Genomic DNA, 25,956 nt, shown 5'->3' on the forward strand with positions numbered 1-25,956 from the left:
AAAACAATTTATGTTTATAACGAATTGAAAGGTAATTTCCCTGTGAATAATATTCCACGTATTGGGATTTTACCTGAAATTATAAAGGATTTAACCCCTTATCTACCTAATTTAATTACTTTGTACTTATTTCATTATTTTATAACCTGGAGGTGTTGGGTTTTGTTTCGTAGGAAATTAATGTCCGGTAATTTTTTCACGATAAATGGTCCTTGAACTTGAAAGGCCACATGGGAATTCCTTGAACTTAAGTAACCCCAACCTAAATTGGCTTTTTTAAAAATGGTGATTTTTCTCAAAGTTTTCCCAAAGTTTCGACACATCTTTGCCCCAATAAAACAACGTTTTCAAACCTCACAACACAGTAATACGTCGTTAAACAATACTCAACACTAAAATAATCTAATGCCGTATGGTTAATTTTAAATCATGTCTAGCCAAGTTTAATACACGTGGAAACATGGCGTAGTATTGCAAAATATAATTTGACAAATGTTCGTGGCGACTAATTACCCCAAAAGAAATGTCAAGAATTGCGTATTGAGTTTCCTTTTCATTTTCCTAATGTTTTGACAAATGGCATATGGGTGGTCCCCGATGTCTAGGAGGTCCGCGCTTGTCTCCCCCTTTATAATCTACAAAAGCAAATCAGTCTGTCACTTCACGAAAATATTAGCAGAGTTTAGTAGTATCTTTAGTATAAAAAAGAAAAGCGAAATTACAGAAATTTAAAGTTTCTCTAGACTCTTTTTGTGTAAAATGCGTGGCGGAAATAATGAGGGTGCGCGAGGGCTTCTATTGGAAATAACAAATACAAGCGCACGCGCACTCGCACTCGCTACAACAACGACGCCATTCGAAGTCGAGGTTGAAGCCAGATTTCGCAAACACTTGTGAAATCGTGAACCAAACCCAGCTTCTTTTCATTCCTTTCAAAGTACCACGGAGGAGAATTCGAGTTTCTAATCTGTAGAGCAAAAAATTACTGGTAGAGGCTGTGGAATCGACAAAGCGTTACCGTCGAGCAACGCTAACGCTCAATTACTCGCCACCGACGAAGACTAGTCACGCGTACCTATCCCTCCTCCCCCCTTTCTACTGTACAACTCGAGAAAATGCGAACCCTATTAAGATCCGGTTAATTTAAGAATAAGAATCGATGAAAGATACTGAAATAAGACCTCGCGGTGAAGTTGTTGTGGTAGTTGATATGGTGTGTATATAGACAAAAATTATATGTCCTTGCTGTAGGCTCTGGTTTAAGGGGTAGCAAAAAGCAGTCCGAAGAGACTCCCGAGTGTCTGGGTTAGCCCATGAGTGACCCAAGAAAAAAGAATGATCTCTTTAAAAAATTTTACGCAAAATACGCCGTTTCAATTGGTCAGATTCCTGTCACTGGCTCAATGAGGTTCGAGTAAAGTGTCCACTCGAGATCGTTATTTCAAAGAGACTAAGATTGTTGATAAAGCGATAGTTACAGGTTTGGCCGTCTTGTTTTTAATATTAGTTTTTATTTAGGAAAAGTACGGGATCATTCGCCGAAGACCTTGTGGTCTTTTATTCTTGCTTGTTCGCCCGATATATTCTAACGGTTTTTTAATAGGCACGTTTCCGTAAGACCCACCACCACCAGACTCTCGGATTTCGTAAAGAAAACAAAACAAATATGAAAAGCAAAAGCGAATTTTTCCGAAGGCGAAAGTAACACGGGGATTTTAATTTGATTTTAACTTTTTGGATGATTTGATTCGACTTTTTGTCTCAAGTTTTTTCCTTCACCGTCCGCTTATTGCGTGAAGGAATAAATTTTCCGCTGCCCGACGGCTTATATCGCCGAGTGGCCTTTCATTTAATTTGATTGGCAACGTTATTGGACTTAATTTACGCTAAATAGGCTCGTTTAAATTGGTCCTTATTTTCTAAGCCGACCTATTAGAGTTTATTAGGCTTTATCCGATTTAATAGGGGAGGTTACGCTATACCTGTTGACTCACGAACTTGAATGCTTACATTTAAATGTATCCAGCATGGTCTTGCACCCCCCATTATTTCAATGGATTAAGTTACTTTAAATCTGGTATTTCCATTAGGGTATCAACACAGCGCGTTTAAAATTTTTAATAACTTGGTTTTTGGGGGGGATTATATAATCATATCCGTGAATTCCAAGTTATATTTTTGAATACAATCATTGGCTAACCTCGAAAACAAGACCTACTTGACGAACCCAACGCGACTAATTCGAGGGTAATTATACAATTTAAAAAGTAACCAAACCCAATCTCTTTTATTAAATAAAAGGTAATTAAACCAAACAGCTTAAAGCTACCGATAATTACCCTCGTAAAGGTAAATATAGTGAATGATTTCAACATTGTTCCTGTCTATTGTTATTAAACTAAGAAAAATCTGCATATATTTGAGGTTGCTAATTATAATTAGCTGGCCATTATGAAACTGGGAGCGTCTATGTCTCGATGCGAGCTAAAGACTTTCTATTGAATAGTTAGGCTAATGGGGTGTTGAATGGAAAAATAATGCCAGGCCCTTAAAACCTTGAACCGAACCAAACTATGAGGAATGCGGACAGAGTCTTATAGTATATAGTTACGTAGTAATTTATACTTTCTTTTTTTGTTGCCCGATTTCATTAAAGTTGGTAGAGTACGTCAAGTTTTATATAAGACCGATAAAACCATGTATCTCAAGATAATAATGTATACCATAAGTTTGACACTAGTTACAAAGAACTAAGTAATTCTGTAGGATAACTACAAGTACAGAGTATCACACGTCCAAGATAACTGCGTTACTAACAGAAAGACAAAGGTGTAGGTTTTCCTCCGAAAAAAAAAGTTTCACCTTAACACTCAAACTATTAAGTTGCTACATTATGCAACTATATTTAAGATACGCTTAAGATAACCATTCAAGATACGTTTCTCGCATGAACAAGACACGACTTAAAATTTGGATACCCGATATTTTTTCTTTCTTAAAAAGGCGTGCATTTCATCTTAAGTAATTAACAGTTACGAATCTGATAGTAGAATAAATTTTTTTTAAAACCGACAAAAATTTACGATTAAAATGACCTTGAACGACACGAGAGCTGTGGGGCAGATCACTATCACACTACCAATAGATACAATTTGAACACTTTTAAAGATAATGTGAAATTTCTTTATGCCGTGTAGTGATTAGCCCCTCAGTGAGAGGTAAAGTTGCGCAACTCTTGAGAAAAAAATCCCCCCTCACTTGATGAAGCGGTTATTATTACAAAGTATAACATTTCAAGTTGGTTGGGAACCCGAGAAAGCTTTGTGTTGCCAAGCATGGAGATTCGAGGTCTATTGATATCCAAATTATAGGGGCTTATTTTACTCCACTCTCAAAAGCTTATAGTTTTAGCGCATTTGCGGTGGTCTTTTTAGAACTTAAATAACCTTGAGATCTAAATTCATGGTAGATAATTTTGGAGAAATAGTTTATAAGTTTCGTATTTATAACCTTGTTCATAAGACCTATATTTTAAATACGCATCTACAGAACAATTTCTGAATGATTGATTTTTCTAATATTCAATTCCCGGCCCAAACCACTGTACCTAGAAGGTTGAAAATTTGCATAGCAGATACTCATTAAGATTTTATTCCCCCAATACGCGGCCATCTTGGAAAATGGCGGACAGAAATGTTAACAAAGCTTTCTTATAGCGAGTTTCAACCTCTGAAATTTGTAGCTTTTTTAGCTGTACTCCGTCAGCGCGCGCGTTACGTTTGAGGTGACAATAAGCTAATTTGTAACACTATAAAAAACATTTTATGCTTTAGAACTAATAAGTAAATACTATTAGTTACGTTGCTGGCTTTTGATCCCTTACGCATTCGTTATCTAGTTAAACTTTTTCCGTCACGCCTTTGAAAAAAAAAAAACCCTTAATCCTTTTTATTAATGATGATTTTTTACGTCAAATTTCGACTCATTTAAGGGCGTAATTGTGATATAGTTAAATACGATTAGGCTAAACTAACATCCGTTTTGTTTCACTTTACAGAATATAAAATAAGGTGACGCGTATGTTCGCTAATCGTTGTTCGTGGAGCAACGTTAAGGTGTTATTGTTCAATTCTGTTACGCTAATTTTACAGTAAATCTCGTAACTTAGGAGTGTGTTTTAATATATTTAATTGGGGTGTTGATTTTTTTCCCATTTTACATAGTTTTTTATAAAGGTTAAAATTAAATTAGCTATTTTACACGTGCAAATCTCCTTTATGTTCAAGTATATTCATCGCTTCAAATTAGTGAACAATGTGTCTCTCAGTTATAATATTGTCAAATTAAAATTCAATACTTAATTGAAATTTAAATATTAAATGCAATAGATTAAGTAAATATTAATTTCATGACGAGTTATTTACGTTGAAAATCCTTAATTTATTCACGCATTTTACATAAAAACTGAGGGAAATTAGTAAAAAATGCGATTACCATGTCAAGGGCTTCACTAAACAAGAAGGTTAAGTGAAAAGGGGAAATAGGCCAAACCGTTCTTTCTAAAATTACTAATAGGTCTTAATAAAGGTTTCAATTCGTCCGCGCCACTCAACCTTCAATTACGTTACGACTTGGGTTTAACTTAAGCGAGAAATACGCATAATGTAAACTCTACAACCCGGAACCATGACCCCCTTTTATTTCACGTGATTTGACCACAAATAAATAATCCAAACACGCCTAAATACCTTGGGATTTCATTTCAATTTCGACCATTTCCCAGTAAATCACTTGAAAATTTAAATATATCTTTCAATCGTGCGGTTGAAAAGCAGCCGTGACTTAGTCACGAGCTGAGATATCTTAGACAAAAACACTCCCATAGAGACACGTAACGGCTACGGAAATATGTACTAAATATAAAGGGTTATAAGTGAAAATATATTACAGCTGGTTTTGGTAGGTAACTAGAGTCAGGTTTAGCCCAAATAAAGGTATTATAATAGTGGCAGCTATTGGGAATTATAGGCTCGATCATACGAAATTGAAATTCTTAATCACAGTTTTCAACTAATTCCAGGTACTCGATGCGCCACAATGAAAGATAATTTGTCTATAAGCTCAGATTGTAATTTAACCCAGCACCGTATTATTTACATTGTATTATTTTTGTTTTCAAGTTTGGTTTAAAGCCATATCTGTTTTAAAAATCTAAAAAAGTAAAAACATAAACAGTACAAAGTTATATAGTCCAAAATAAAAGCAAAAAGAATCAACAAACCCTCCTTTCCTCCCACATTGGTTGAGTTTTCACTTTCTAAATCGCATGCACGCTCTTTGATTTTATTCCCATAATTATATCGCTCCTTTTTCCGCGACCTTTATCTTATTTTTGATTTATTTCTACCAAATTACACTCCTCCTACGGGTTTTCATTCAAATTAAATAGAGCAACTAGTGTTTTTCACACCATTTTCTTTGTATATATGTATATTTTTGTTTTCTTGTTTATTTCCATGGATGTATGCTTTGAATAGATTTAAAGCGATACCATGTCCAATTTAGAAGAAAGTTTAAAATTTGATTTTTTTTTGGTCTTTTCGTCAATCGATATCTTTTAATTTAAAAATAAAATCTATATATATATATATATATATATATGTATGTATTCCAATGCTCTTATCTTCAATTCACCTAAAACCTCTTTTCGTTGGACCTAGGCCTTTAATTAAATAGATAAATTGCAACCTATAGTGTCATTTTCACTTATTTCTAGCGGTTCTTGCGCAAGAAATCGCAAATAATTTCACCCTTGAAAGGTTAAGAGTAGAAAGAACTTGAACCAGGAAAAATGTGCCCTAAATATGTAGTTAAAAATTGAGTCAAGTTGATCACATAATGTATTTCAGGTTGTAATAGCTTTTATTCGACTGTAGAGGCGGTAACTTTTTTAAAAAATTAATTAATTCCGTCACGTTATGTAATAGCGCTCGATCAATGTTAGGAGGAACTTGTTTCGAGTAGCTTCCCTACGAACGTTTTGATAATTCTTTATTTTTTTCCGAAGAAGTCTCTCTTACGAATCTACCGGGAATTTTTTCCATGAATTTTAACAAGTTCTTGAATATAATAACAACAAAATTACTTTTATATTCGCGGAATTCTGATATTTCTTTATCTTTTCGAAAAACTGATTCCCACGTGTTTTTTAGTGTTTAAATTTAGAATTAATGTGTTGTTGAGTAATAAGATAAAAGTAATTATAACTTGTTAATTATAAAAACAACCATGTATCTAATTTTTAATTTTAAGGAGATTTAATCGTAAATTTTATGAAACAAAAAATTGTTGAATGATAACATCATACGCGAGTCTACGACGTCATAATAATTCTAATAAAATATGATCATAATTTAATTTTAGGGGCGTGTCACTTATGTGGGTATCATTTATTAAAAGTAAAAATTGGGCTGGAGAATTAAAAACCTAAATCTGCCGGCCTACGCACCAACAGAAGTATATTAATCTGAAGTTGTTCCAGTAAATATTATTTGAGCGCCTGCCACATCTTTAACTATCATGGAAGCATCACGAGAAGATATTTCACTGGTAAAATTTAAAAATTTTCAACACTTAAAAGTATTGTTTAATAACTTTTAATAATTTTACTTCTGGAATAAAATTGGACCTTACTGTCATTTACACCCTCCCAACCCCCAAAAATAAAATATCATTTAAAAAGAAAGGAAAAAACCCAAAGTATTTATGAATGTAAATTTACTAGGCTAACAAGTTCTTCTGGGAAAAAAAAAGATATTTGAACTTGGTTTAAGTAAAATCATTAATGTTCGTAGTACGGGCGGTTATTTCCCCCCATTATTAAATTCCCGTACTCGCACACACCCCCTTATGAGAGTTAACTTGTCAAAAACCGTATAAATCCAATAAAAATATCAAAATAACTCTATAACGAGGTGATGCCTAATAAAGGTTTAATTGTCTGAAATCAAATCGTTTGTTTCCGTCGATTTAATTCTTAAAGGTTGTAAGTATTAACTTCAATTAAGGCAAAGATACGTGGTATTGAAGATTTATAGTGGAATATATCTGGACAACGCCTCGGAGCACCCTATTTAATTCAGATTTCAAGGTTTTTTATCAGAACTTTTTGAGGGGAGTCCATTAACAGTCATTATATATATATATATATGAATTTTTATATCATAGCCCACTGTCGATTTTTTTGACCTTTAAATATCAAGGTTGACGTAGTAAAAATGTACTAACTTTTAAATTGGACACGTCTTCGGGGAAGAACCGTGACAAATTTTTATATCTACAGATATTACTGATAGGTAATTGCGAGGGGTCGGTCATTCATGAAATCCCGTACACTACCCGTGAAATCCAATTTAAGAAATCCGAAATCAATGCTGATTTCGAAATCAATTAAAAAAATCCGAAATCAGCAACGAAATCACAAAATCGGTAAAGAAATCACAAAATCGGTAAAGAAATCACAAAATCAACAAAGAAATCACGAAATCAACATAGAAATCACGAAATTAGAAGCGAAATCACAAAATCAGAAGCAAAATCAGTAAAGAAATCGTGAAATCCATTACAAAATTCACGAAATCCAAAATCAAAAGAAATCACAAAATCCGACGAAATTACGGGGAAAAATCTCAAAATCCGAGGAAACCACGCGAAAAACCTCAAAATCTAACGAAATCAAGGGAAATATCGCAAAATCAGTCGAAATCACGGTAAAAATAGCAAAATCCGACGGAATCACGGGAAAAATCTTAAAATTCGATGAAATCCATTGGATTTTATCGAATTCTGAAATCAAACAAATTCCGACGAAATCAAACGAAATCCGATGAAATCAAATGAAATACGATGAAATCAGACGAAATCAAACGAAATCCGACAAAATCAAATTGGATTTTGAAATCCCGTACACTTTTTCCTAAACGTCCGACCCCTCGGGTAATTGCCAGTAAAAAGGAAAAAAAGTTCAAATTTTAAATTTGTTAAATTCATTTTGAAAATTTGATTTTTTTTCTTTGGCGTTGGAAGCAGCCCTGATTGATGATTGACAAGGTGTGAAGTTGTTATTAACATATAAGTTGCGATTAATAATTTGTTAATTAATTTCTTAAGTACGACCTTGAATATTATTAATTGACATTACTGTAAAAAAAATTGGAGAATGCGATATATCGAGTAGGTATGTTTGTTATTCTCAAAAATTTTGTCATTTTCCAAAAGTATGACAAATAATACTAACCCTAAATATAATAGACACGTATTTTTATCTTTTGAATTTATATATTTTTTATATCTTCTATTTGCTAATGATGTTACAGATTTGGAAATAAAAAGAAGAATAATAAAAAGAATCCGGCTTTTTCAATGTTATAACCGCAAGGTACGTAATGAGGGTTGGCGAATCCTTGGGATTGGTGCTAAACGTGTGGTAGATTTAATGTTGATTTAAACATACACCGGTAATTGATATTTTGAGGCTGGAACATCGGGGTCGCATTTATTTTTGTTTTCTACTTTATATATATATATATATATATATATATATATATATATATATATATATATATACGTTTGATTGCTTTGAGAAAACTAATTAACTGTAAGCGTTAAGTTAAACTAATTTAAATTTAATTAACTTTACACTTATCTCGTAAGCAAATAACGTGTCTCCTCGATGGGTGGCTTAATATCCATCATTTGTATCTGTTTATAAAGGGGCTAACCGGCGCTGTTGGGGTGTAGTCCGCCTTTAGTTCAGGGGGAAAACACCCAGCTCTTTGGCCATAAGAAATGGCGCCACCGTCGCGGTGGGCGGGTAAGCAATATGCTAACCAACAGTTTGACAACCCCCCCTTCACCCCAACAGCTCCGGCCAGCACATCTATCTATAAATTACAGCTAATTTTTTCATCAATGATATAAAATAGATATAGTATGAACAATTTATCTCGTACGTGTGGTTTGTCAATATACGAGACTAATTTATATAAAAACTAAATATTAAAATCCCTGAAAAAGTATAACGTAAAAGCGTTTGGCTTGACTGAACTTTTCATTTCGCTTTTATTAAACTTGGCACTATTATTTCAAATTACTCACTCAAAAGTTCGTCGTATCATTTTTTTTATTTTATTTAGGTGTTGCAAAAACCCGCGTTTAATTCGATGATATTTTTTTATCTTAACGTACCAAAATAATCCGGACCGTTACTAAAAGGATTTCAACGGAATTAAGTTGAAAATTCACGTCACAATATTATCCGTTGTATTGTGAAATACGGTGTCAATTGTACTTGCTTGCTCGGGGAGTTCTATAAACAATTTTGAGGGTTAACCGTTTTTTTATATAACCTCCATTTTATTCGGTACTGCCTAAGTAGTGTCTAATGACGTTTATTAGCAAACGTTACAGACACATTAGCCCCGCTTTAATATTGATGGTCACAGCGTATTACTCCCTCGGGTGTATTTATTAAAATGTAAACGATTAAACCGCGAGAAGGTGTGGAATCTCAAATTATTTCTCTGTGGGAGGTTTATGGATAGACTATATAGTTTTATTGAAATTAGTAATGGTTAAACGTATGACAGCTAGGCCTAAGTCTCTTTCAAAATTGGTAGCTTAATTGCATTTGGTAATGGTTAAACGTATGACAGCTAGGCCTAAGTCTCTTACAATATTGGTAGCTTAATTGCATTTGGTAATGGTTAAACGTATGACAGCTAGGCCTAGGTCTCTTTCAAAATTGGTAGCTTAATTGCCATTGGTAGGCCTAATGGTTAAACGTATGACAGCTAGGCCTAGGTCTCTTTCAAAATTGGTAGCTTAATTGCCATTGGTAGGCCTAATGGTTAAACGTATGATAGCTAGCCCTAGGTCTCTTTCAAAATTGGTAGCTTAATTGACATTGGAATCAAGTAGGGTAGAGGATAATTTGCGAAACTTATTTGGGATAAATTCGCGAGACTGAAAACGGAATAAATAAGTATGATAAACTTCAGACCTACGAAGCAGAGTGTAATAAAACACAATGACAAATAAAATTTAAAATATACAACTCGGGAAATTTTGGGTTCAGTGAGATTAACTATACTAACCGCTACAAAATTAAGCAGACAACAGAAAAGGCCAGCCAGTATTGGTCCATAAAATTCATGGACCACCTTGAATGTTTTCGCATAGTTTTTATAATTAATAAGTTTTAAAGTACCGGTAACTATAGAATTAATATATAGTTAAAATAAATGTATTACGCCAAAGGGTTTGTTTTTTAAATCTTGAAATAAATGTACGCTTAATAGTATAAATCGTTTTTAACAATTTTAATGAGTCTTAATGATTTAAATATTCTTTAAAATAACTTGAGAAATAAGGAAAAATAGGGTGGTGCTAACTAATTTACCCGAAAGGGTTCCGCAAATCTGTGGGTGCGGAAAGATATTCATTTTTCTGATCACTATCAAAATTCAGTTAAGAATTTAATGAAAAAAAAACCCATCGAATTCTATTTGTCGATTTAGAGCCAAATTCATGAAAACGCAATTTTTGCGTCTGACGCAAAATTTAATACAGTCAAAGGTAGCGCCCTAATCGCAACTTTTTTCACCTGACGCAACTTGGTATTCATGATAAAAAATCGACGCAAAATGCGTTAATCACGTGTTCTTTTGTAACGCAACTTTTGCGCTTCGTTTTTATCGATCGCAAGTAGTAAAACGCGGGAAAATTACTTCAAAACGTGCGCGAGTTTCAATTTCAAAAACAAAAATGGAGTTTCTGGAGTTAATCGTAGTTGCCGAACGAAGAGATCTGCGGCGTCAGAGAATTTTTAGGGATAGAACTAATGCGTTTGAGTTTCCCGAACATGTGTTTAGAGACTATTATAGGCTTCCAAGAACAAATGTTTTCGAGCTTTGCGATCTTTTAAGAGCATCCCACCAGAAGACGCTCTTCACTGGCTGTTAAAACGCAGGCAAGTTATATGCGATAAATAAAATGCACGCTATTTATAGGCTATATGTAATGAATTTTAAATATTCGTTTAGGTTCTGATGGGATTGTCATTCATGGCAAGTGGTAGCCCTGGTGGTAGTTTTCAGGGTGTAGTTGGTTGAGATTTGCATTACAAAGGATCACAACCAACTGTATCGCGGGTTATTTCACGTTTCGGTACAATTGCATTATATCTATTTACATGAAATAACAGTCTTACCTGACTAATTAGAGCACGGGGAGTTTAAAAAAAATAGTTAAAAAAATATTCGTCCGCCAGAACTGGGCCAAAACTTCGTTTGAAAATTTGAAATCACCAAAAATTCGTATCCCTATAGCTCTAGCTAGGTTAGGTTTGATGGATTCTGTAACTAGTTGCCACCTTTTCCAAGATATCGGTTTTTGAATTTAGTGCCTTCACCAAAAATTATGCCCCTATTTCTAAATATGAGTTTTAAAATTTAGTTCCTTCAGCCAAAATAATGCGCCTTTTCCAAATTATCGGCTATTAATTACGTTTTTTACAAGACTGAGTGCGGAATACGGTATACAGGAGTTACGGTAAAAACATGCAATTTTGAAATTTTCGAAAAAAAATTAAAAATACTTGCGGCGGGCCAATATTTTTTTAACTATTTTATTTGAACTCCCCATGGTTTAATTAGTCAGATAAGACCGTTATTTCATGTAAATAGATATAGTGCAATCCTACCATTGGCGACTTCATCCCAAGCTTTGGAAATCTGCTTCGTCGAGTGAAATTTACCATTTGGAGTTATTTCTCCCTTTATTAACTCTGGACGACTCTTCAAACATGTTATTAATATATAATTCAATTTCTCTTTCCTTCCAATTTGCTTGCCTTTCTTTTAAAGAAACATCGACCAACGCCTTTCTCGTTTTTGAAAAGTAGGCTTAACTTAAAAAAGGCGCGCTTGCTTTTAATTGGTCGAAATGAAGTTGCGCAGTTTGCGTTACATAAATAGTTGCGAAACGCAACTTTCTCTTCGTGAATACGAACCAAACGCAAATTTTTTTTCAGACGCAAAATTTGCGCAACTTAACGCAACTTGCGATCGCTTTCATGAATTTGGCTCTTAATTGGTCGAAATGAAGTTGCGCAGTTTGCGTTACATAAATAGTTGCGAAACGCAACTTTCTCTTCGTGAATACGAACCAAACGCAAATTTTTTTTCAGACGCAAAATTTGCGCAACTTAACGCAACTTGCGATCGCTTTCATGAATTTGGCTCTTAATACCTTATAATTCGTCCTTAAGACATCGCTGCATTTAATGTATATATATGTATCATATCAAGGGGAAAAAGCATCAATAGCGAAGTTATAAGTAATGTAAATTCTTAATATTAGAATTTAGCTTTCAGGGTGAGATAAGTTTCATTTGCTCCGTATTTTTTAACGGTTATTTCGACCATTAAAATTTTGATTTTCTTTTAATTTGAGGAATGTTAATTTAACTATAATATTCTCAAGGAGCCTACGGTACTAAGATGGCAATTAAGGAACAACTTATTAGAAGAATTTAAAACTAAGGTAAATTAATATTACCATCTTTATGATAGAATTCGCAATTTATTTTGCACTTAAATTGAAAATAATAGCTTTTTTCTGATTATTTTACAATTAAAAAAATATTAATCCCGTATAATTCATTTCAGAAAAACACTGCACGTGAAGTATATTCCAGTTTAGGCAATGTTCCCTAAATTTCAACTAATCTCTAGACACGTGCTGCATTACAGAGAATTAAAAAATCTCCGAAAATCTCTTATCACTCCTGAATTGCTCTTCCCAAATTAGTCTTCTTTTTAATGTATTCAAAGATAATTCTGATAACTGTAATCTATTGTAATTCTATCACGTAATTATCCGACGTAAAAAACGTAATTGGCCTTCGAGATTTAGTCAAATCTGAACAAAATTAAGTAAATTAGCGCCAAGAAAAAAGAGGTTATCTTGAATTTAGAATTTCAGCGTCTGAAATACCTTATCCTACATCAGAAAAAATGACGTTAAAATCGTAAAACTTGTTGATTTGACGTCATTTTATCAGTTTTACTATAAAAATTTCATCGTTTCGAGGTGTTTTAAAAAATATATAACTCAGGAAAAACCCAAAAAAAAATTAAAATTAAAAAAATATCCGTGGTAAATATCCAATTGCTACTTAATAATTTGAATCCGATTTTTGTTTCTAGTAAATTCTCAGTAATCATACAACACGAAGATTGAAGAGCACAAATAACGCAGTCTTAATACTTAGAATAAGAACTTATCATCGAGAATTTTTAATAAATTTAGTATCACCGAATTTCTTGGAAAAATAGATAAGGTATTTTTTTTTAATCCTTACGTTGTAAACCTCGAAAAACTCAATCCTTCAAAAATAATCAAGAGATACATTTTAAAACTAGGGGAACAATGACGAATTGTTTTACGATAAGTTAAAAAAAAATGATGTTAAAGCGGGGACTGGTTAAAAGTAGTTTTATCCCGTACTTATAGATATTTTCATAACCTTGGTTTTGATTATTAATGGATAAAATAAACCATTAATTAGTTAATGAATTTCCAAAACCACTAAAATTTCAATATCGAAATAGCTAACGTTAAGGAATTTCGAAGAGCTTACGAAACGTTTGGGCCCCGGGGGCTGTTTTAAGTGGACATGTGTAAATTATTGAGTGTTGGCAATCGAGGAAGTAATTAAGATCATGATATATTTAGTGGGAAAAGCGGAGTTTTTCCAAAGGTATGAATGGATACCAAAACAACAACAAAATATATTGGAAGTATATGGAATTTTCACGATAAGATGGCGTATTTCTGACCAAAATATTAGACTTATAAGAGAAGCAATACAAGTGCAACACGATAACGAACAAAAATGATCTAATTAAGATTTAACATTAATAATGGATGAATTGAAACGACATTTTTTCATTAAAGAGTTGTATATACACTGTCCTACTAAAGCAAAAAATTAAAACAACCCATTAAAGGTAAGAATGAGTTTACTACTGTCAAATTGAAATTAACGAAAACTTTTACGACAGACGCTTTCAGAACGCCGGCACGTTGTTGATCCATAAACCATCCATCTTTCAAAACAATCAAATCTATCGAAAACACTTCATCACCACCACCAACACACACCTTAATGGGTTGGGGAGGGGGGGATGACAAAATAAGCAAGCACCAGGTATTCCCACCCTTCTCTTAACAAGAACAAACCCCAAAACTTGAAAAGTCTCGGACCAAACACCGAAGCTAGGGAACGAGCGAGCGAACTGTTGAAGTTGAACGAGACCTTGATAAAGACTTAAGGTATGCCCCCCTGGAACAAAAAATCACCCTCGCACGGAGAATTCCCCCAAATTTCTATACTAATTACCCGAATTTCGAGACGACAAGGGACTAGTAGAAGAAAAAACTGTTAATTCCAGGGGGGAGGAGATTTTTTCGGAAATATTTTACTTCCCCCGTTTCGGAAAACATTTATTAAAAGGGGTATTTCTTTTTTTGTTCGCGAAATTATTTTGAAATAAAAAGAAAGCTTGATTTATAAAAGAGAATAATTTCTCGAGTTGACTTTTAGTTTAATTCAAGCATCGGTATTAAGCGGGTTGTTTCGAGAAAACACACGAGTCTCCGTTTAGGAACACGAGCTTCATTTTCACGTTATAAACTTGTTAGATAATTAACCGGGCTTATTCGTTGAATTTTAACGTCTATGAGTTTCATATTTGTTCGGTTTTTGAAAAATTTCACGAAAATTTAATCTATATGATCGGAAAATATCGTTTATGTTATTGTTACACCACCATGTCAGATCCCACCGGTTTTAGATAATATATTTATTCCATATTTTTTTAAATAAATATTCAAGTTCGATTCCGGTCGGTCATCGTTTTTAATCGTAAATTAAATTTAAATATTTTAAAATTGTTATTTTTGTCATTGTTGGTGTGAATTAAGAAGTTGAAGAAGCAGCTTTCAATCAACATATTTTAACGGTAAGTTTAAATTTTTATAAAAACGTTTATTTTTGATTGACACTCGAGTCCTCGACCAAAATATTTAGAAGAAATATTTTTGACGTTTCTTTTTAATCGGAAATGTTTCTGTCTTAGAAGGGGCCTAATTTTTACTCTGTAAAAGCGTGTATTTTATAGAGATTTAGACCCTTTTCTAGGTTGCACGTGTTTAAATCAGTGTGTGTAAAAAACGTGTTCAGAATGATTTAATTTAATAAAATATTTCGCGCTGCAGTTCAAAATTTTATAACGACTGTTCTCTCATCCAAGGATTTTTCTAATATATACTGTCGGCACTAATCCCGGCTTTATGATATATTTTTAAAGGAATTTCGAACATTAATAAATACATATCGATTCATGCCCTTGAAAATCCGATAAGCTCACGTAGTGTCACTTGTTAAAAATTCAGAACCTAGAGATGGTTTCGCCATACCTTTAACACCGTTTAAAACACTCCGCAAATGCTAATATTTCATAATTAATACAGCACCAATTAAAAATGTAAAATCACGCACCCCCTTTTTGAAAATGCGGTTATTAGAATTCTACAACTAATTAAGCAATTAGAAACATAATTATCAATAAACTATCACTTTCACAAGTACCCACCGAGAAAAGAAACCGCCTCGTTATGACTATTTTAAAATTTAAGATTAGAAAAACTGATAATTAGTAACACTAATTTGGGGACGCAAAACCTAAAAACAATTTTTTTTTATATTTAAAAATTAAAATTGAGACGGCCTAACACCTAAATTGGTCGAAATTTAAAAACAATTTTTTTATATCTAAAATTCAAAAGAACATAACATCCAAAATTAGTCAAGGGAGATAGTTAATTAGTAACCCTAAATTTATGCCGCGATAACAATTTTTTATATCTAAAAAAATTAGAATTCAGTTAGACTTAACGCTTATTTAATATTAAAATTCGCTAAAATTTGGAATCCTTGAAAAACGAGGATTATTCACGCTATCATAACGGTTAAGAGAATCTAGCCTAGACTTAAAAATATATTCTTGAATAAAAAAACATTATAAAAAACCAAGACATGACGAAATGAGAAGACGCAATTAGTTTTGTAGCAAAAAAAATTATATAGAAACTTCAAAGAAATACTATCTTAGGTAACTCCTTGGTGTATCATAATGCTAAGCATGGCTGCATCCAAATATTTAATGTCAAGAGAAAAGAAAAAGTTCATTTTCGAAAACAAGATGGTGAAGATGTTAGATTAAAGTTAGATAAATTTGCGTTAAATTTCGCAACTTAGGGTTTCTTTCAAAACATTGAAAGGTCTGTCATATACATTCTGAATTGTGCGAAGATTTTTAAAACACAGCTTAATTATTTAACTTAATTGAGAACTTTTAATATTTTGGGTAATTCTTAAGGCTCAAAACTGATACGACGACTCGTACTCGTGATGTACTTTATGCGTAAAACATCCTTGAATTTCTAGCTGTTAAGTCCTAAGCCATTTACTATCAAAGCTACGTAGCAGAACTGGTTTCGCCTTATATCTATACAGAGTACAGAGTTGTTTAGCTGTTCGAGGATTTCAAATTGCTTATATAAACCTGCGGTTTTAATTCCCTTAGCTTATATAACCTTATAAGAAACGATATTAAATGGAAATGAGAATGTCGGATTTACATCTAAAAGGAGTTAAGATTACCTCTTGTACTGTAATATAAAATTCCAATTTAAAGTTAAATATTTCAAGATAGTAACAGCATTTAATGTCATCAGGTTAAAAAAGAATTTTTTTTATAACTTAATACTTTTTTCAAGAAAGCTAGATTTGAAATGCGAGGGCCTATAATGATTTTCAAAAATACAGTATTGGAATTCACAATTTTTATCAATAGATGAATATACTATATTTAAAAGCAACGGGTAACTTAGGACCGGGATGGAAAAATAGACTAGATTATATAATTCACGTTGGTCCTCTTCAAATAACTAAACCACACTGATAACTTTACGTAACTAAATATTTAAATTTTATCCTGTACAGCACGTACCATCCGTAAAAACTCATTCAAATACGAGCTTGGAAAGATTATTTTTCATAAAAATCAAAACTTAATTATCTTATATAAACCCTTTTTCATTTCCTACTTTTACAATTAAGGGCTAATGCCATATTGTTTTAAAGGTTCAAAAACCAACCACATTTCAAGTAATTTAGTGAAAATGGCTAATGGAAAAAAGGGTTATATAAAAATAATTAAATACTTCTACCGGTATGTCTAGGAAATTAGTCAGTCTTTTAGTTCTTCAAAAACTTCCTCCTTTCTGGTAGCAGAATGTTAATGTTAATGAAAGAAAAAAATGATCAAAATAAACTTGACTTCTCAAGATATAAAATGTGTTGAAACAACTTATAATCTCAGTTTTACAACCGGAAGGTTTCTTGTTATTTTTTCTTAAGTAAATTACCTTGAAATTTATTTTTTTTTTTGGATTGAAAAATATAAATTTATCGATTAATTATAGGATGTGAGAAAAGATAGGGAGATTATGGCGCCAATGATACGAAAGTCTGGAGTGAAAAATGTTCACTCTCATTCAAAGACGTACAAATAATTGCACGCTTTCAGACAACTTATCAAAATTAAGGAATTTGTTTTAAGATTAACGGCGACCGCTAAACCGCTAAGCCAATACTATTTTCTATATTTTCAGTTCCTCTTAAATACCAAAGAATACGTCACCGTTGTACAAGCGCCTAAAGTGTCAAGCGCGAGTTAAACTAAAAATATCATACAAACAATCCTTCGGAACTTAAGCCATAATCGTGAATTAAATACTCAATGAATATCACGGAGAGCTTAATGGAGAACGCGACGGTCATTATCAACAGTTCGCATTTAATCATGGACCAACTGAACGGCATCGTTGACAACAACTCGGTCAGCGTCGTCGAACGCGTCATGACGGACCACGTTGAATGGATAGAAGACGAACACCTTAAAACTATCGTCAGAGGGGTTCGTGAGGGCTTCACCTACATAATCGCCCTTACTACCATGTTCGCCATGGGAGCTGGAGTTACCATGCCCGACGTAAGTCTTTTTCAATAATTACTAACTAATACTAATTAGCGAAGCCTAAAATGTAACGGACACTATATCCCATCGTTATGTTTTTGTTACTTAAATATGACCGCGTAATTTAGCCTCTCCCCGGTTACAATGTAACAGTTCCTTTGACCAGGATTGAAAATCCAAAGTAGATTATCATATAACTCTTACCACTAAGGTCATGACTCGGGTGTCTTTTATCGACTCGCAGAACACTAACATCGATATCGTGTTGTCGACAATTGTAGGGCATGAATTCTTCATTCTGCGTTAGAAAGAAAGTATATATTAATATATAATTATATAATTTTATACAAGTTCAAAAACATATTCAAATAAAATGTAGGTTATCATTCGAGCAAAGGCGTCTGCAATTTTTTGAAACATATTTTCAATAAATGACAAATATACAAAAGAGTTAATTCGCGCTAGGTATATTATTATCATTAGAAAATATGTCTTTCTCGGATAATATATCTAAGTGAAAATATTAAAATTACTACGAGTACTATCATCAAAAACTCAGAATGAAAATTATTAAAGCAGGCTGCGAAATAATTAAATTTTCAATACATGACCCTTTTACGAACTTCAATCGTTCATAGCGAGCTGCAGCCTTATTATTATGAACAAATCTGGATTTATAAAGGTTTGAACCCTGGTTTTAAGACTGTGGGCGGTATACTCTTGTAAACCACGATGACGTCAATAAGGGTTATGATACAAATTACTAGTGTCATTTCTATGTTTAGGAAGAGGTTGGTTAAGTCCCTATTATGTCACGTTAACACTGGCCATTTTGAAGCCCTTTTTATTACTTTAGCATGTGCAAACCTTTCAAAACGGCTTACGAATCTCTACTCTACCACAGATTATTTTGGTAAAAGCAATTTGCAGGGTTTAAAACCAGTAAAACTCAGTATGTTTCTTTGATAGTTGGTCTTTAGAGAAAGAATGGCTCAAGTGGCCGGCGAGCGATTGACCCCTTATTAAGATTTCTCTTTTCCGTTCCTCCTCCATTAAAGAAAACACATAAATACAAGTTCCGCCTCATCGGATTCGTTCGGTTACGCTTTTTAAAAATCAATCTCAAAAGCTTTTTTACTTTCTCGGTCTAGGCTATAGCTTTATTGTTTTGACCTATTATTTGAAAGGCAAGAACCCTCCGCCTCCTCCCACCCCGTTACAACTTGATTCCTCAATAAACACCCCGCAGTTGACCCAAAAATGAACGCATTCCTATTCTTTCAAACTTACTTTTCGTGAAAAGCGCTTTTTTATATATCGACGATTATATAAAAATTGATATTATGAAAATTCAAAATTGATGGAATTTCAAATTCCTGACTGTATAAAGTAATAAGCATTTTCCCCAAAATATTACTCCCTTCTTATCATTTGTTAATATCGCGTAGAAATCCTTAGCCATTCGAGTTTAATTTCGGAGTTTCGATAATCCTTGAAAATTGCATCGTTATGAAGACATTGCAGTTATCAACTTTCGCGACTACTAAGGACTGAAGCCTCGGGTATACGCTACATTACGTTGTTCTTAAGGGTTGGAGCGGTTCTTCTGAAAAAAAACACCGTGATATTAGTTTCATTATTAGCGTCAAAACAAAAGGTCTTAGGTTTTCTAGGCCGCGTACCAGAAAGAAAACACGAAAACAAACGCCAAATCCGAATAACTTTCCCTTTCACAATTTTATAATTACCCCATTAAAAGGTACACTGCCACAAAGTGAGTGCATACAGTATATCGCCAGCTTAACAGGGAACGTTGATCGGGTACATAGACATCCTATGAAAAACATTAACATGTACAAAAATGGGCCAAGCCTCGCCTCGTGACCTCTCCGCCGTAAAACGTTCTGAGATCCCATGTAGAGCCAAGTCTGCCTTTTGTTCTCATTCAATCGCCAATTGAACAATTATGTTATAAATTAAGTCCTTTTCCAAATTAATAACCAATATTCTTTGACTCTATCATTATTATACATCTTTGTTCGTATCAAAAATATCGTGACTTGGCAAGCGCAGGTCATCCCCTTCGATTATTTTAAAATAGGCAACGATTTAGTGAATATCCCCTCGACTTCCTTTTAATATTACTTACCTGCGATTGCCAAGTCACGATATTTTTGATACGAACAAAGATGTATAATAATGATAGAGTCAAGGAATATTGGTTATTAATTTGGAAAAGGACTTAATTTATAACATAATTGTTCAATTGGCGATTGAATGAGAACAAAAGGCAGACTTGGCTCTACATGGGATCTCAGAACGTTTTACGGCGGAGAGGTCACGAGGCGAGGCTTGGCCCATTTTTGTACATGTTAATGTTTTTCATAGGATCTCACTTCTTTTTGTAGACCCTCGGTAGTTATATTAAAACAAGACCCTCTCGTGGTACTTCGTTTGCCAATATAATCGCTAACGTTTGTCCTTATTTACGCTGAATTACCCCTTTCGACCCGCAGAGAATATGTAATAAAGATTGTACGCGATATCCTAATATAAGAATATAGCATCAGTTACGACACATTTATTTTAAACTACTACTCTTATTAGCTTTAATATATATTTAACTTTCGGTTAACTTTGGACCATTACGTCCTTTCATCAAGAACACACACTATTTCTGTTGAAAAGACGGCAGCGCCATCTAGTTTTAAAATAAAGAACTAAAGAACAATTTTATAAAAATTTCGGGATGTTTTAATTTTTCTGTGCTTTATAAAATAAATGAAAACTAAATCCTGAATTTTAAGTTTCTATCTACCCTAGAAGTACCTTAGAATTTTGATGATCGGTGAGTGAGTGAGTGAGTGACAAAATAAGGTAGATTTCACCTTCGATATTTCGAAAAGTATATAGGGTAGGAACTTGAAATTTGGAAACTATAGCTAGGATTGACAGTCCTCGCGGCAAGCAAAATTTCAGACTTTTACCTGTAGCCATCACGAAGTTACAATGGGCTTAAAAGTGCCACGAGTTGCTTCGAGAAAAGGATGTCAGTGCTCGACTTGGCTGGGAGCACTGCCGTGCTCCCAGATTAGAAAGGGATTCAACAATACCAGTGACCAGTCCTTTTAATTTACGTCATTATTGTCCTCATACCCATCAAGGTGCATGGTCAAATACTAGACTCTATTTTACCCCAAATGTCAATATATTTATTGTCAATATGTTATTTACGCTACGACACTTCTTTATTTGTAAAAAATTATATTATATAAGACATAATTTTGGTACTTGACCCGGTATCCGTCAAAGCAAATTCTATAGTTAAGTTAAAAAGGACGGGCCTAACGCGTAAGACATCATCCACCTGTGACCAACCAACGAAAGATTCACGGTCTAATAAACAAAATCTACGTATCTGACTTTCACTTTCAATATATTTTCTCGTTAATAATAGCTAGACAAGTGGCAGTTCACTCCCATTAATGGCTTTAGCGTCTATTATACAAAAAATAGTACCTGCCAATTCTGTCTTCGGACACAGACGAAATGCGCTGACACTGTTACCCAGATTGCGTCTAGTGTATTTTTATTTACCTTTGGCAATTAAGTAGGCGCGTGTTCTTACAGCGCGTAGCGAGAAAGGTTGGTTGACCTAGGCCCCTTACACTCGATAAGGATTTTTGCGGTTGCCAATTAGAATTAAATGACCTAGGCTTAAACTAGCTATGACGTCACTGAAGTAAAATACGTTAATACCGGTTATTTGGTGGACAAAACGTAGGTGGGGCTGTAACCGTGAACTAATTGGCAAATTTTAATTGTAATTAGTTCAAGACATTGATAAAGATAAGAAAATTTAAATATTTAAACGGATTAATTTTATCATCAGCTTCTAAAATCAAACAAATTTTTGATTATAATTAGCATTATTTGTAGGTTATTAAAATAAATATAATTAAGTTTCTTAGCCAGACAGTAAACTCGGTTCATAACTTAACTAATAATTAAATGAGCTAGAAATTTACATTAATTACCGACTAAATCAATCCGAAATTTCGTAGATTCATTAGTCAATGGAATCAACCTAATCTTTCAAAGTCTTTGAGATCCACACCGGAAAACTATTTCATCACGTGAAGAATATTGAAACTCAAGGACTTCCACGCACCTTAGCCTAGAATTAAAAATTTTTAGAAATAAAAAAAAATTGAACCCATCACTTAGCGCTTCACCCAGATTAAACTAGCGTATCAAACCTCGTACCTAAACAAGTTTATTAGATAAAAAAGGACCAATTTCTTAATAATTTAAAAACACTTAAGAAAAACGGCTCATGGTCAACCTTAAATGGCATTTTACACCAAGGTTAAAAGCCCGCGCGCTAGACCAAAATAATGCGTGAAAACAAAAAGCCTAATACATTTAACTGGGCACGTGTTTTAGTTAAGCCTTTTTTCGGGGGAGATGCTCGGTCACTCATCCGATTGTATCCTCCGCCAAGCGTAATATTCTTCAAGTCCTAAATTCCATCTTTCCATTATTATGCAAATTTCGAACCCCAAAGTAACAACTAACCCTAATTCAAAGTAATTAACTTTCAAAAAAACATTGCGAGAATTTCCCTCATTACGCCAAGAAATTAAATTATCACTCAAAATTTTGACAGGGCATACATAATTGAGAGATTCTAATCGTTTCGCAAAAATATTAAACATAAATCAGGGAAAAACGTATCCTATTATGTTAATATAATTTAGAAAATTAATAAAAGATGAGAAAATTATTCTTATTTTAATAAAGTCGATGCGCAATTTTAACTTAAAAATCTAACCTCTACGGCTTATCTTTGTTAATTAATTAAAGCTTGCATAAGCGCTTCGAAAGTTCAAACCCACACGAATCCAATTTACAATTTCAATTTTAACGAGTAGTAAGATGTCAAACGAAATTTAAAACTGACACTTTTTTTCAGACTCTGATTATAATTGGTAATGTTTTATGGGAAATTGGTGATTTTTTGGCTCGATTTTCTACGAGTATTTCTAAGGGCGTGGAATTTTTATATTAGGTGGTTTTCTTTTACGGAAAAGAATTTAATTTGTTGAAGGTTATAAGAGGCGTCACATCGTGCTAAAATATTTAATAGATCTACGAAGGTGTTGCCAAAGCCAATCAATTACTTTAAATTTTGGTTTAATTTTGTCATGTGGAGAAATTTGAACGAAAAACGCGTAATATCGTGTGGTTTTTTTTTATCGCTGTCACCTTATCTTAATTATACGTTTCTTTGTTATTTAGTTGAAACAACATTTGCTAAAGCCGGTTGGTGTGACGATAGGCATGATTTGTCAGTTCATGATTATGCCTTTCTCCGCCTTTTGCATCATTAAAATATTCGACATTCAAGGAGCCTTTGGAACAGGGGTCCTACTCATCTCTTGCTGTCCCGGAGGAACTATTTCCAATGTCTTCGCCTATTTTGCCGACGGAGACCTATCTCTCAGGTAAATCCACGGTTAAGTCAACGTAAAAACATCTAAACATAGTTTTCAGACTGGAAGGATTGAAACCATTTACACAGGCTACTTGGTGTACTGCACTTTGTCCGACGAGTATAGCCTGGCCTCCTGGTATAAATGGTATCAATTCTCCTAGTCAGAAATCTATATCTATATAAATCAAAGTCCTGACTGACTGATTGACTGACTGATAATCAAAGCCCAGCCCAAACCGCTTGCCTTAGAAGGCTGAAAATTTGCAGGAACGTTACTCATAAGTAGTACTAAGAAAGATTTTTCCAATCCGCCGCCATCTTAAAAAATGGCGCCCGGAAATGTAAAAACTCTTCTCTATGCAACAGAGTCCGCGCGTTTCAACCGATTTCACAGATATTTAGTAAACGGGTTTCCTTTAACCTATAGACAGACTGAATGGTCTTTTGGGTTCGATTTGTTGCCATCTTTTTAAATGGCGGCAAAAAACTAAAAAACCCTTCTTTATGGAATAATGTCCGCGTGAAAAGTAATAAAAAATGTCCCGACGGGCTGACGGGCAACGCCGAGTGCCTTCGCTCCTAGGGTGCTACAAAAATATTAGTCATAAGTAAAATCTACCCATTCTTTGTATCATTTTGATGGAAGTTCTTATTACTCGCGAGCGACGCCGCGGGTAACAGCTAGTTTACGTATATATAATCAATACGTTTTATCTTTTATACGGGATTGAAGTTACTCGACGATTACATTTTATATAATGAAATTACGCGGAATAAAGCGGGGTTTTCTAAAATAATGAGATGCAGTTTCAATAAAATTTAAATGGAGTTTTTGAGAAAACTCAGTGGGACGCGAGACCTTCGGAGAGATCTTACGTTTAGATAAAACGGTTTATGACTTCTTACGTAAAATTCGTCGGAAACCCTCCTCGTGTTGCGTTTTTAAAATGGAAATTTTAATTTTCTCTAAAACTTAATATATAAAGAATTTTAAAATTACATTCATTTTAAATAATTTTAAAATTAGTGTCCTTCAATTACCGAGACAAAATCGCGGGTGGTAATTTGAATTTCAAGTATCGCTCGTGTTTTGGGCGGATGTCATTTTGCGTGGTGACATCGGGGTCAAATATATTTTAACACCGAAGAAATACGCCAATAATCATAATCGGAACATTTTATCTAAATATTTAAATATCTTAAATATCTTAATTTCAAAATCTGACCCCGTTATGTCAAAATATACAAGAATATCCATTAATTAAATTCGTTAGGCTTTTAAACTAATTAAAATGTAATTAAGAAAACGCCCAAAATATTGTGGCATATTACGCCTAATGAAATGTCATTTAAATAATTAATTAGGGTCTTAGGATTGGTATTTAAAACGTGTTATGGTTTTTAATTGCAGCCTACAGTTAAAAAGACAAGTTTACACTAGAAATTAACTTCGGTAAGGACCAATCTATTTTCCAAAAATAATATTTGCATTTTGTCACGAAATATCTATATAATTAAAGGGTATGGGAATTTACAATTTCATATCATATTTTAGCACGAAAGTGGTATTATATTACACTTTCAAGTCTCTACTTTCAAAATATAAAGTTTTTAATATAATTGAACCAAAGTTTCTATTTTTAAAATCCATTGGAAAATCACGAAAACTCAGCTTCGATATATAAATTATTTTGTCTTGTCAGCTTGTTCGGTTGGTTTATGACATCACACGGGCAAACCTATACAAGCGAGAGCGAGCGCGAGCTATACCCGTCTCGTGCTCTGTCTATGCTTTGATAGCGGAGAGAGTGGCACCATCTCGCGTGCGTGACGTCAAAAACAAGAAAACGTTGTAGCCTTTCTTAAAGACTTTTAAAAAGTGGATTTTAAATAATTTCATATGAAGCATTTTCAAATGCATATTGCCAAATAATTAGAAATCGGAGAATTAAAAGCTTGATATTTCTGAATTCACAGTAATTAATTCTATCTTTTGCTATATAAATCAGAGGTTTTTCAAACGAAGCTTCTCATACCCTTTAAGAACAAAATTTTATATTTTGACCTTTTTGAATGACCTTTTCAAAATGGTTTCTAAGTGACTAGCTAAAACGAGACTTTGTAACTGGTTGAAATTAAGGAAAATGCGTGTTTTTCATTACCCGTCCTAAGTATATAATTGGTTTTTTTCGCTTTAGATTATTTGTGATAAACAATTTGGTCAAGGACATTCTCCTTTAGAAAGCCGGTATCCTCTTATCTGTAAAAACCGGTTAAGAAATGATACAACTT

The 25,956-nt window shown here is 33.5% G+C and overlaps 1 protein-coding gene and 1 long non-coding RNA gene across 2 annotated transcripts in view; one reads left to right on the forward strand and one right to left on the reverse strand.

The window, feature by feature from the left end:
- Positions 1-25,956, reverse strand: part of LOC149658651 (uncharacterized) — an 88,751-nt gene that overhangs the window by 6,902 nt on the left and 55,893 nt on the right. The window contains exon 3 of the long non-coding RNA XR_016369876.1: positions 18,372-18,465. This is a non-coding gene — a long non-coding RNA (uncharacterized LOC149658651). The remainder of the gene's footprint in view (positions 1-18,371; positions 18,466-25,956) is intronic.
- Positions 18,096-23,859, forward strand: LOC149658655 (sodium-dependent organic anion transporter-like). Its single transcript, XM_089844256.1, has 2 exons — positions 18,096-18,182; positions 23,469-23,859. Exons 1-2 carry the CDS (start codon positions 18,147-18,149, stop codon positions 23,676-23,678), a joined length of 246 nt encoding a protein of 81 aa, XP_089700382.1. The 5' UTR covers positions 18,096-18,146; the 3' UTR covers positions 23,679-23,859.

The sequence above is a fragment of the Phalangium opilio genome, unplaced genomic scaffold, assembly GCF_054372755.1.
Source record: "Phalangium opilio isolate 3A_F unplaced genomic scaffold, DU_Popi_V2 ptg000075l_1, whole genome shotgun sequence".
In the NCBI taxonomy this organism is placed as follows: Eukaryota; Metazoa; Arthropoda; class Arachnida; order Opiliones; family Phalangiidae; genus Phalangium; species Phalangium opilio.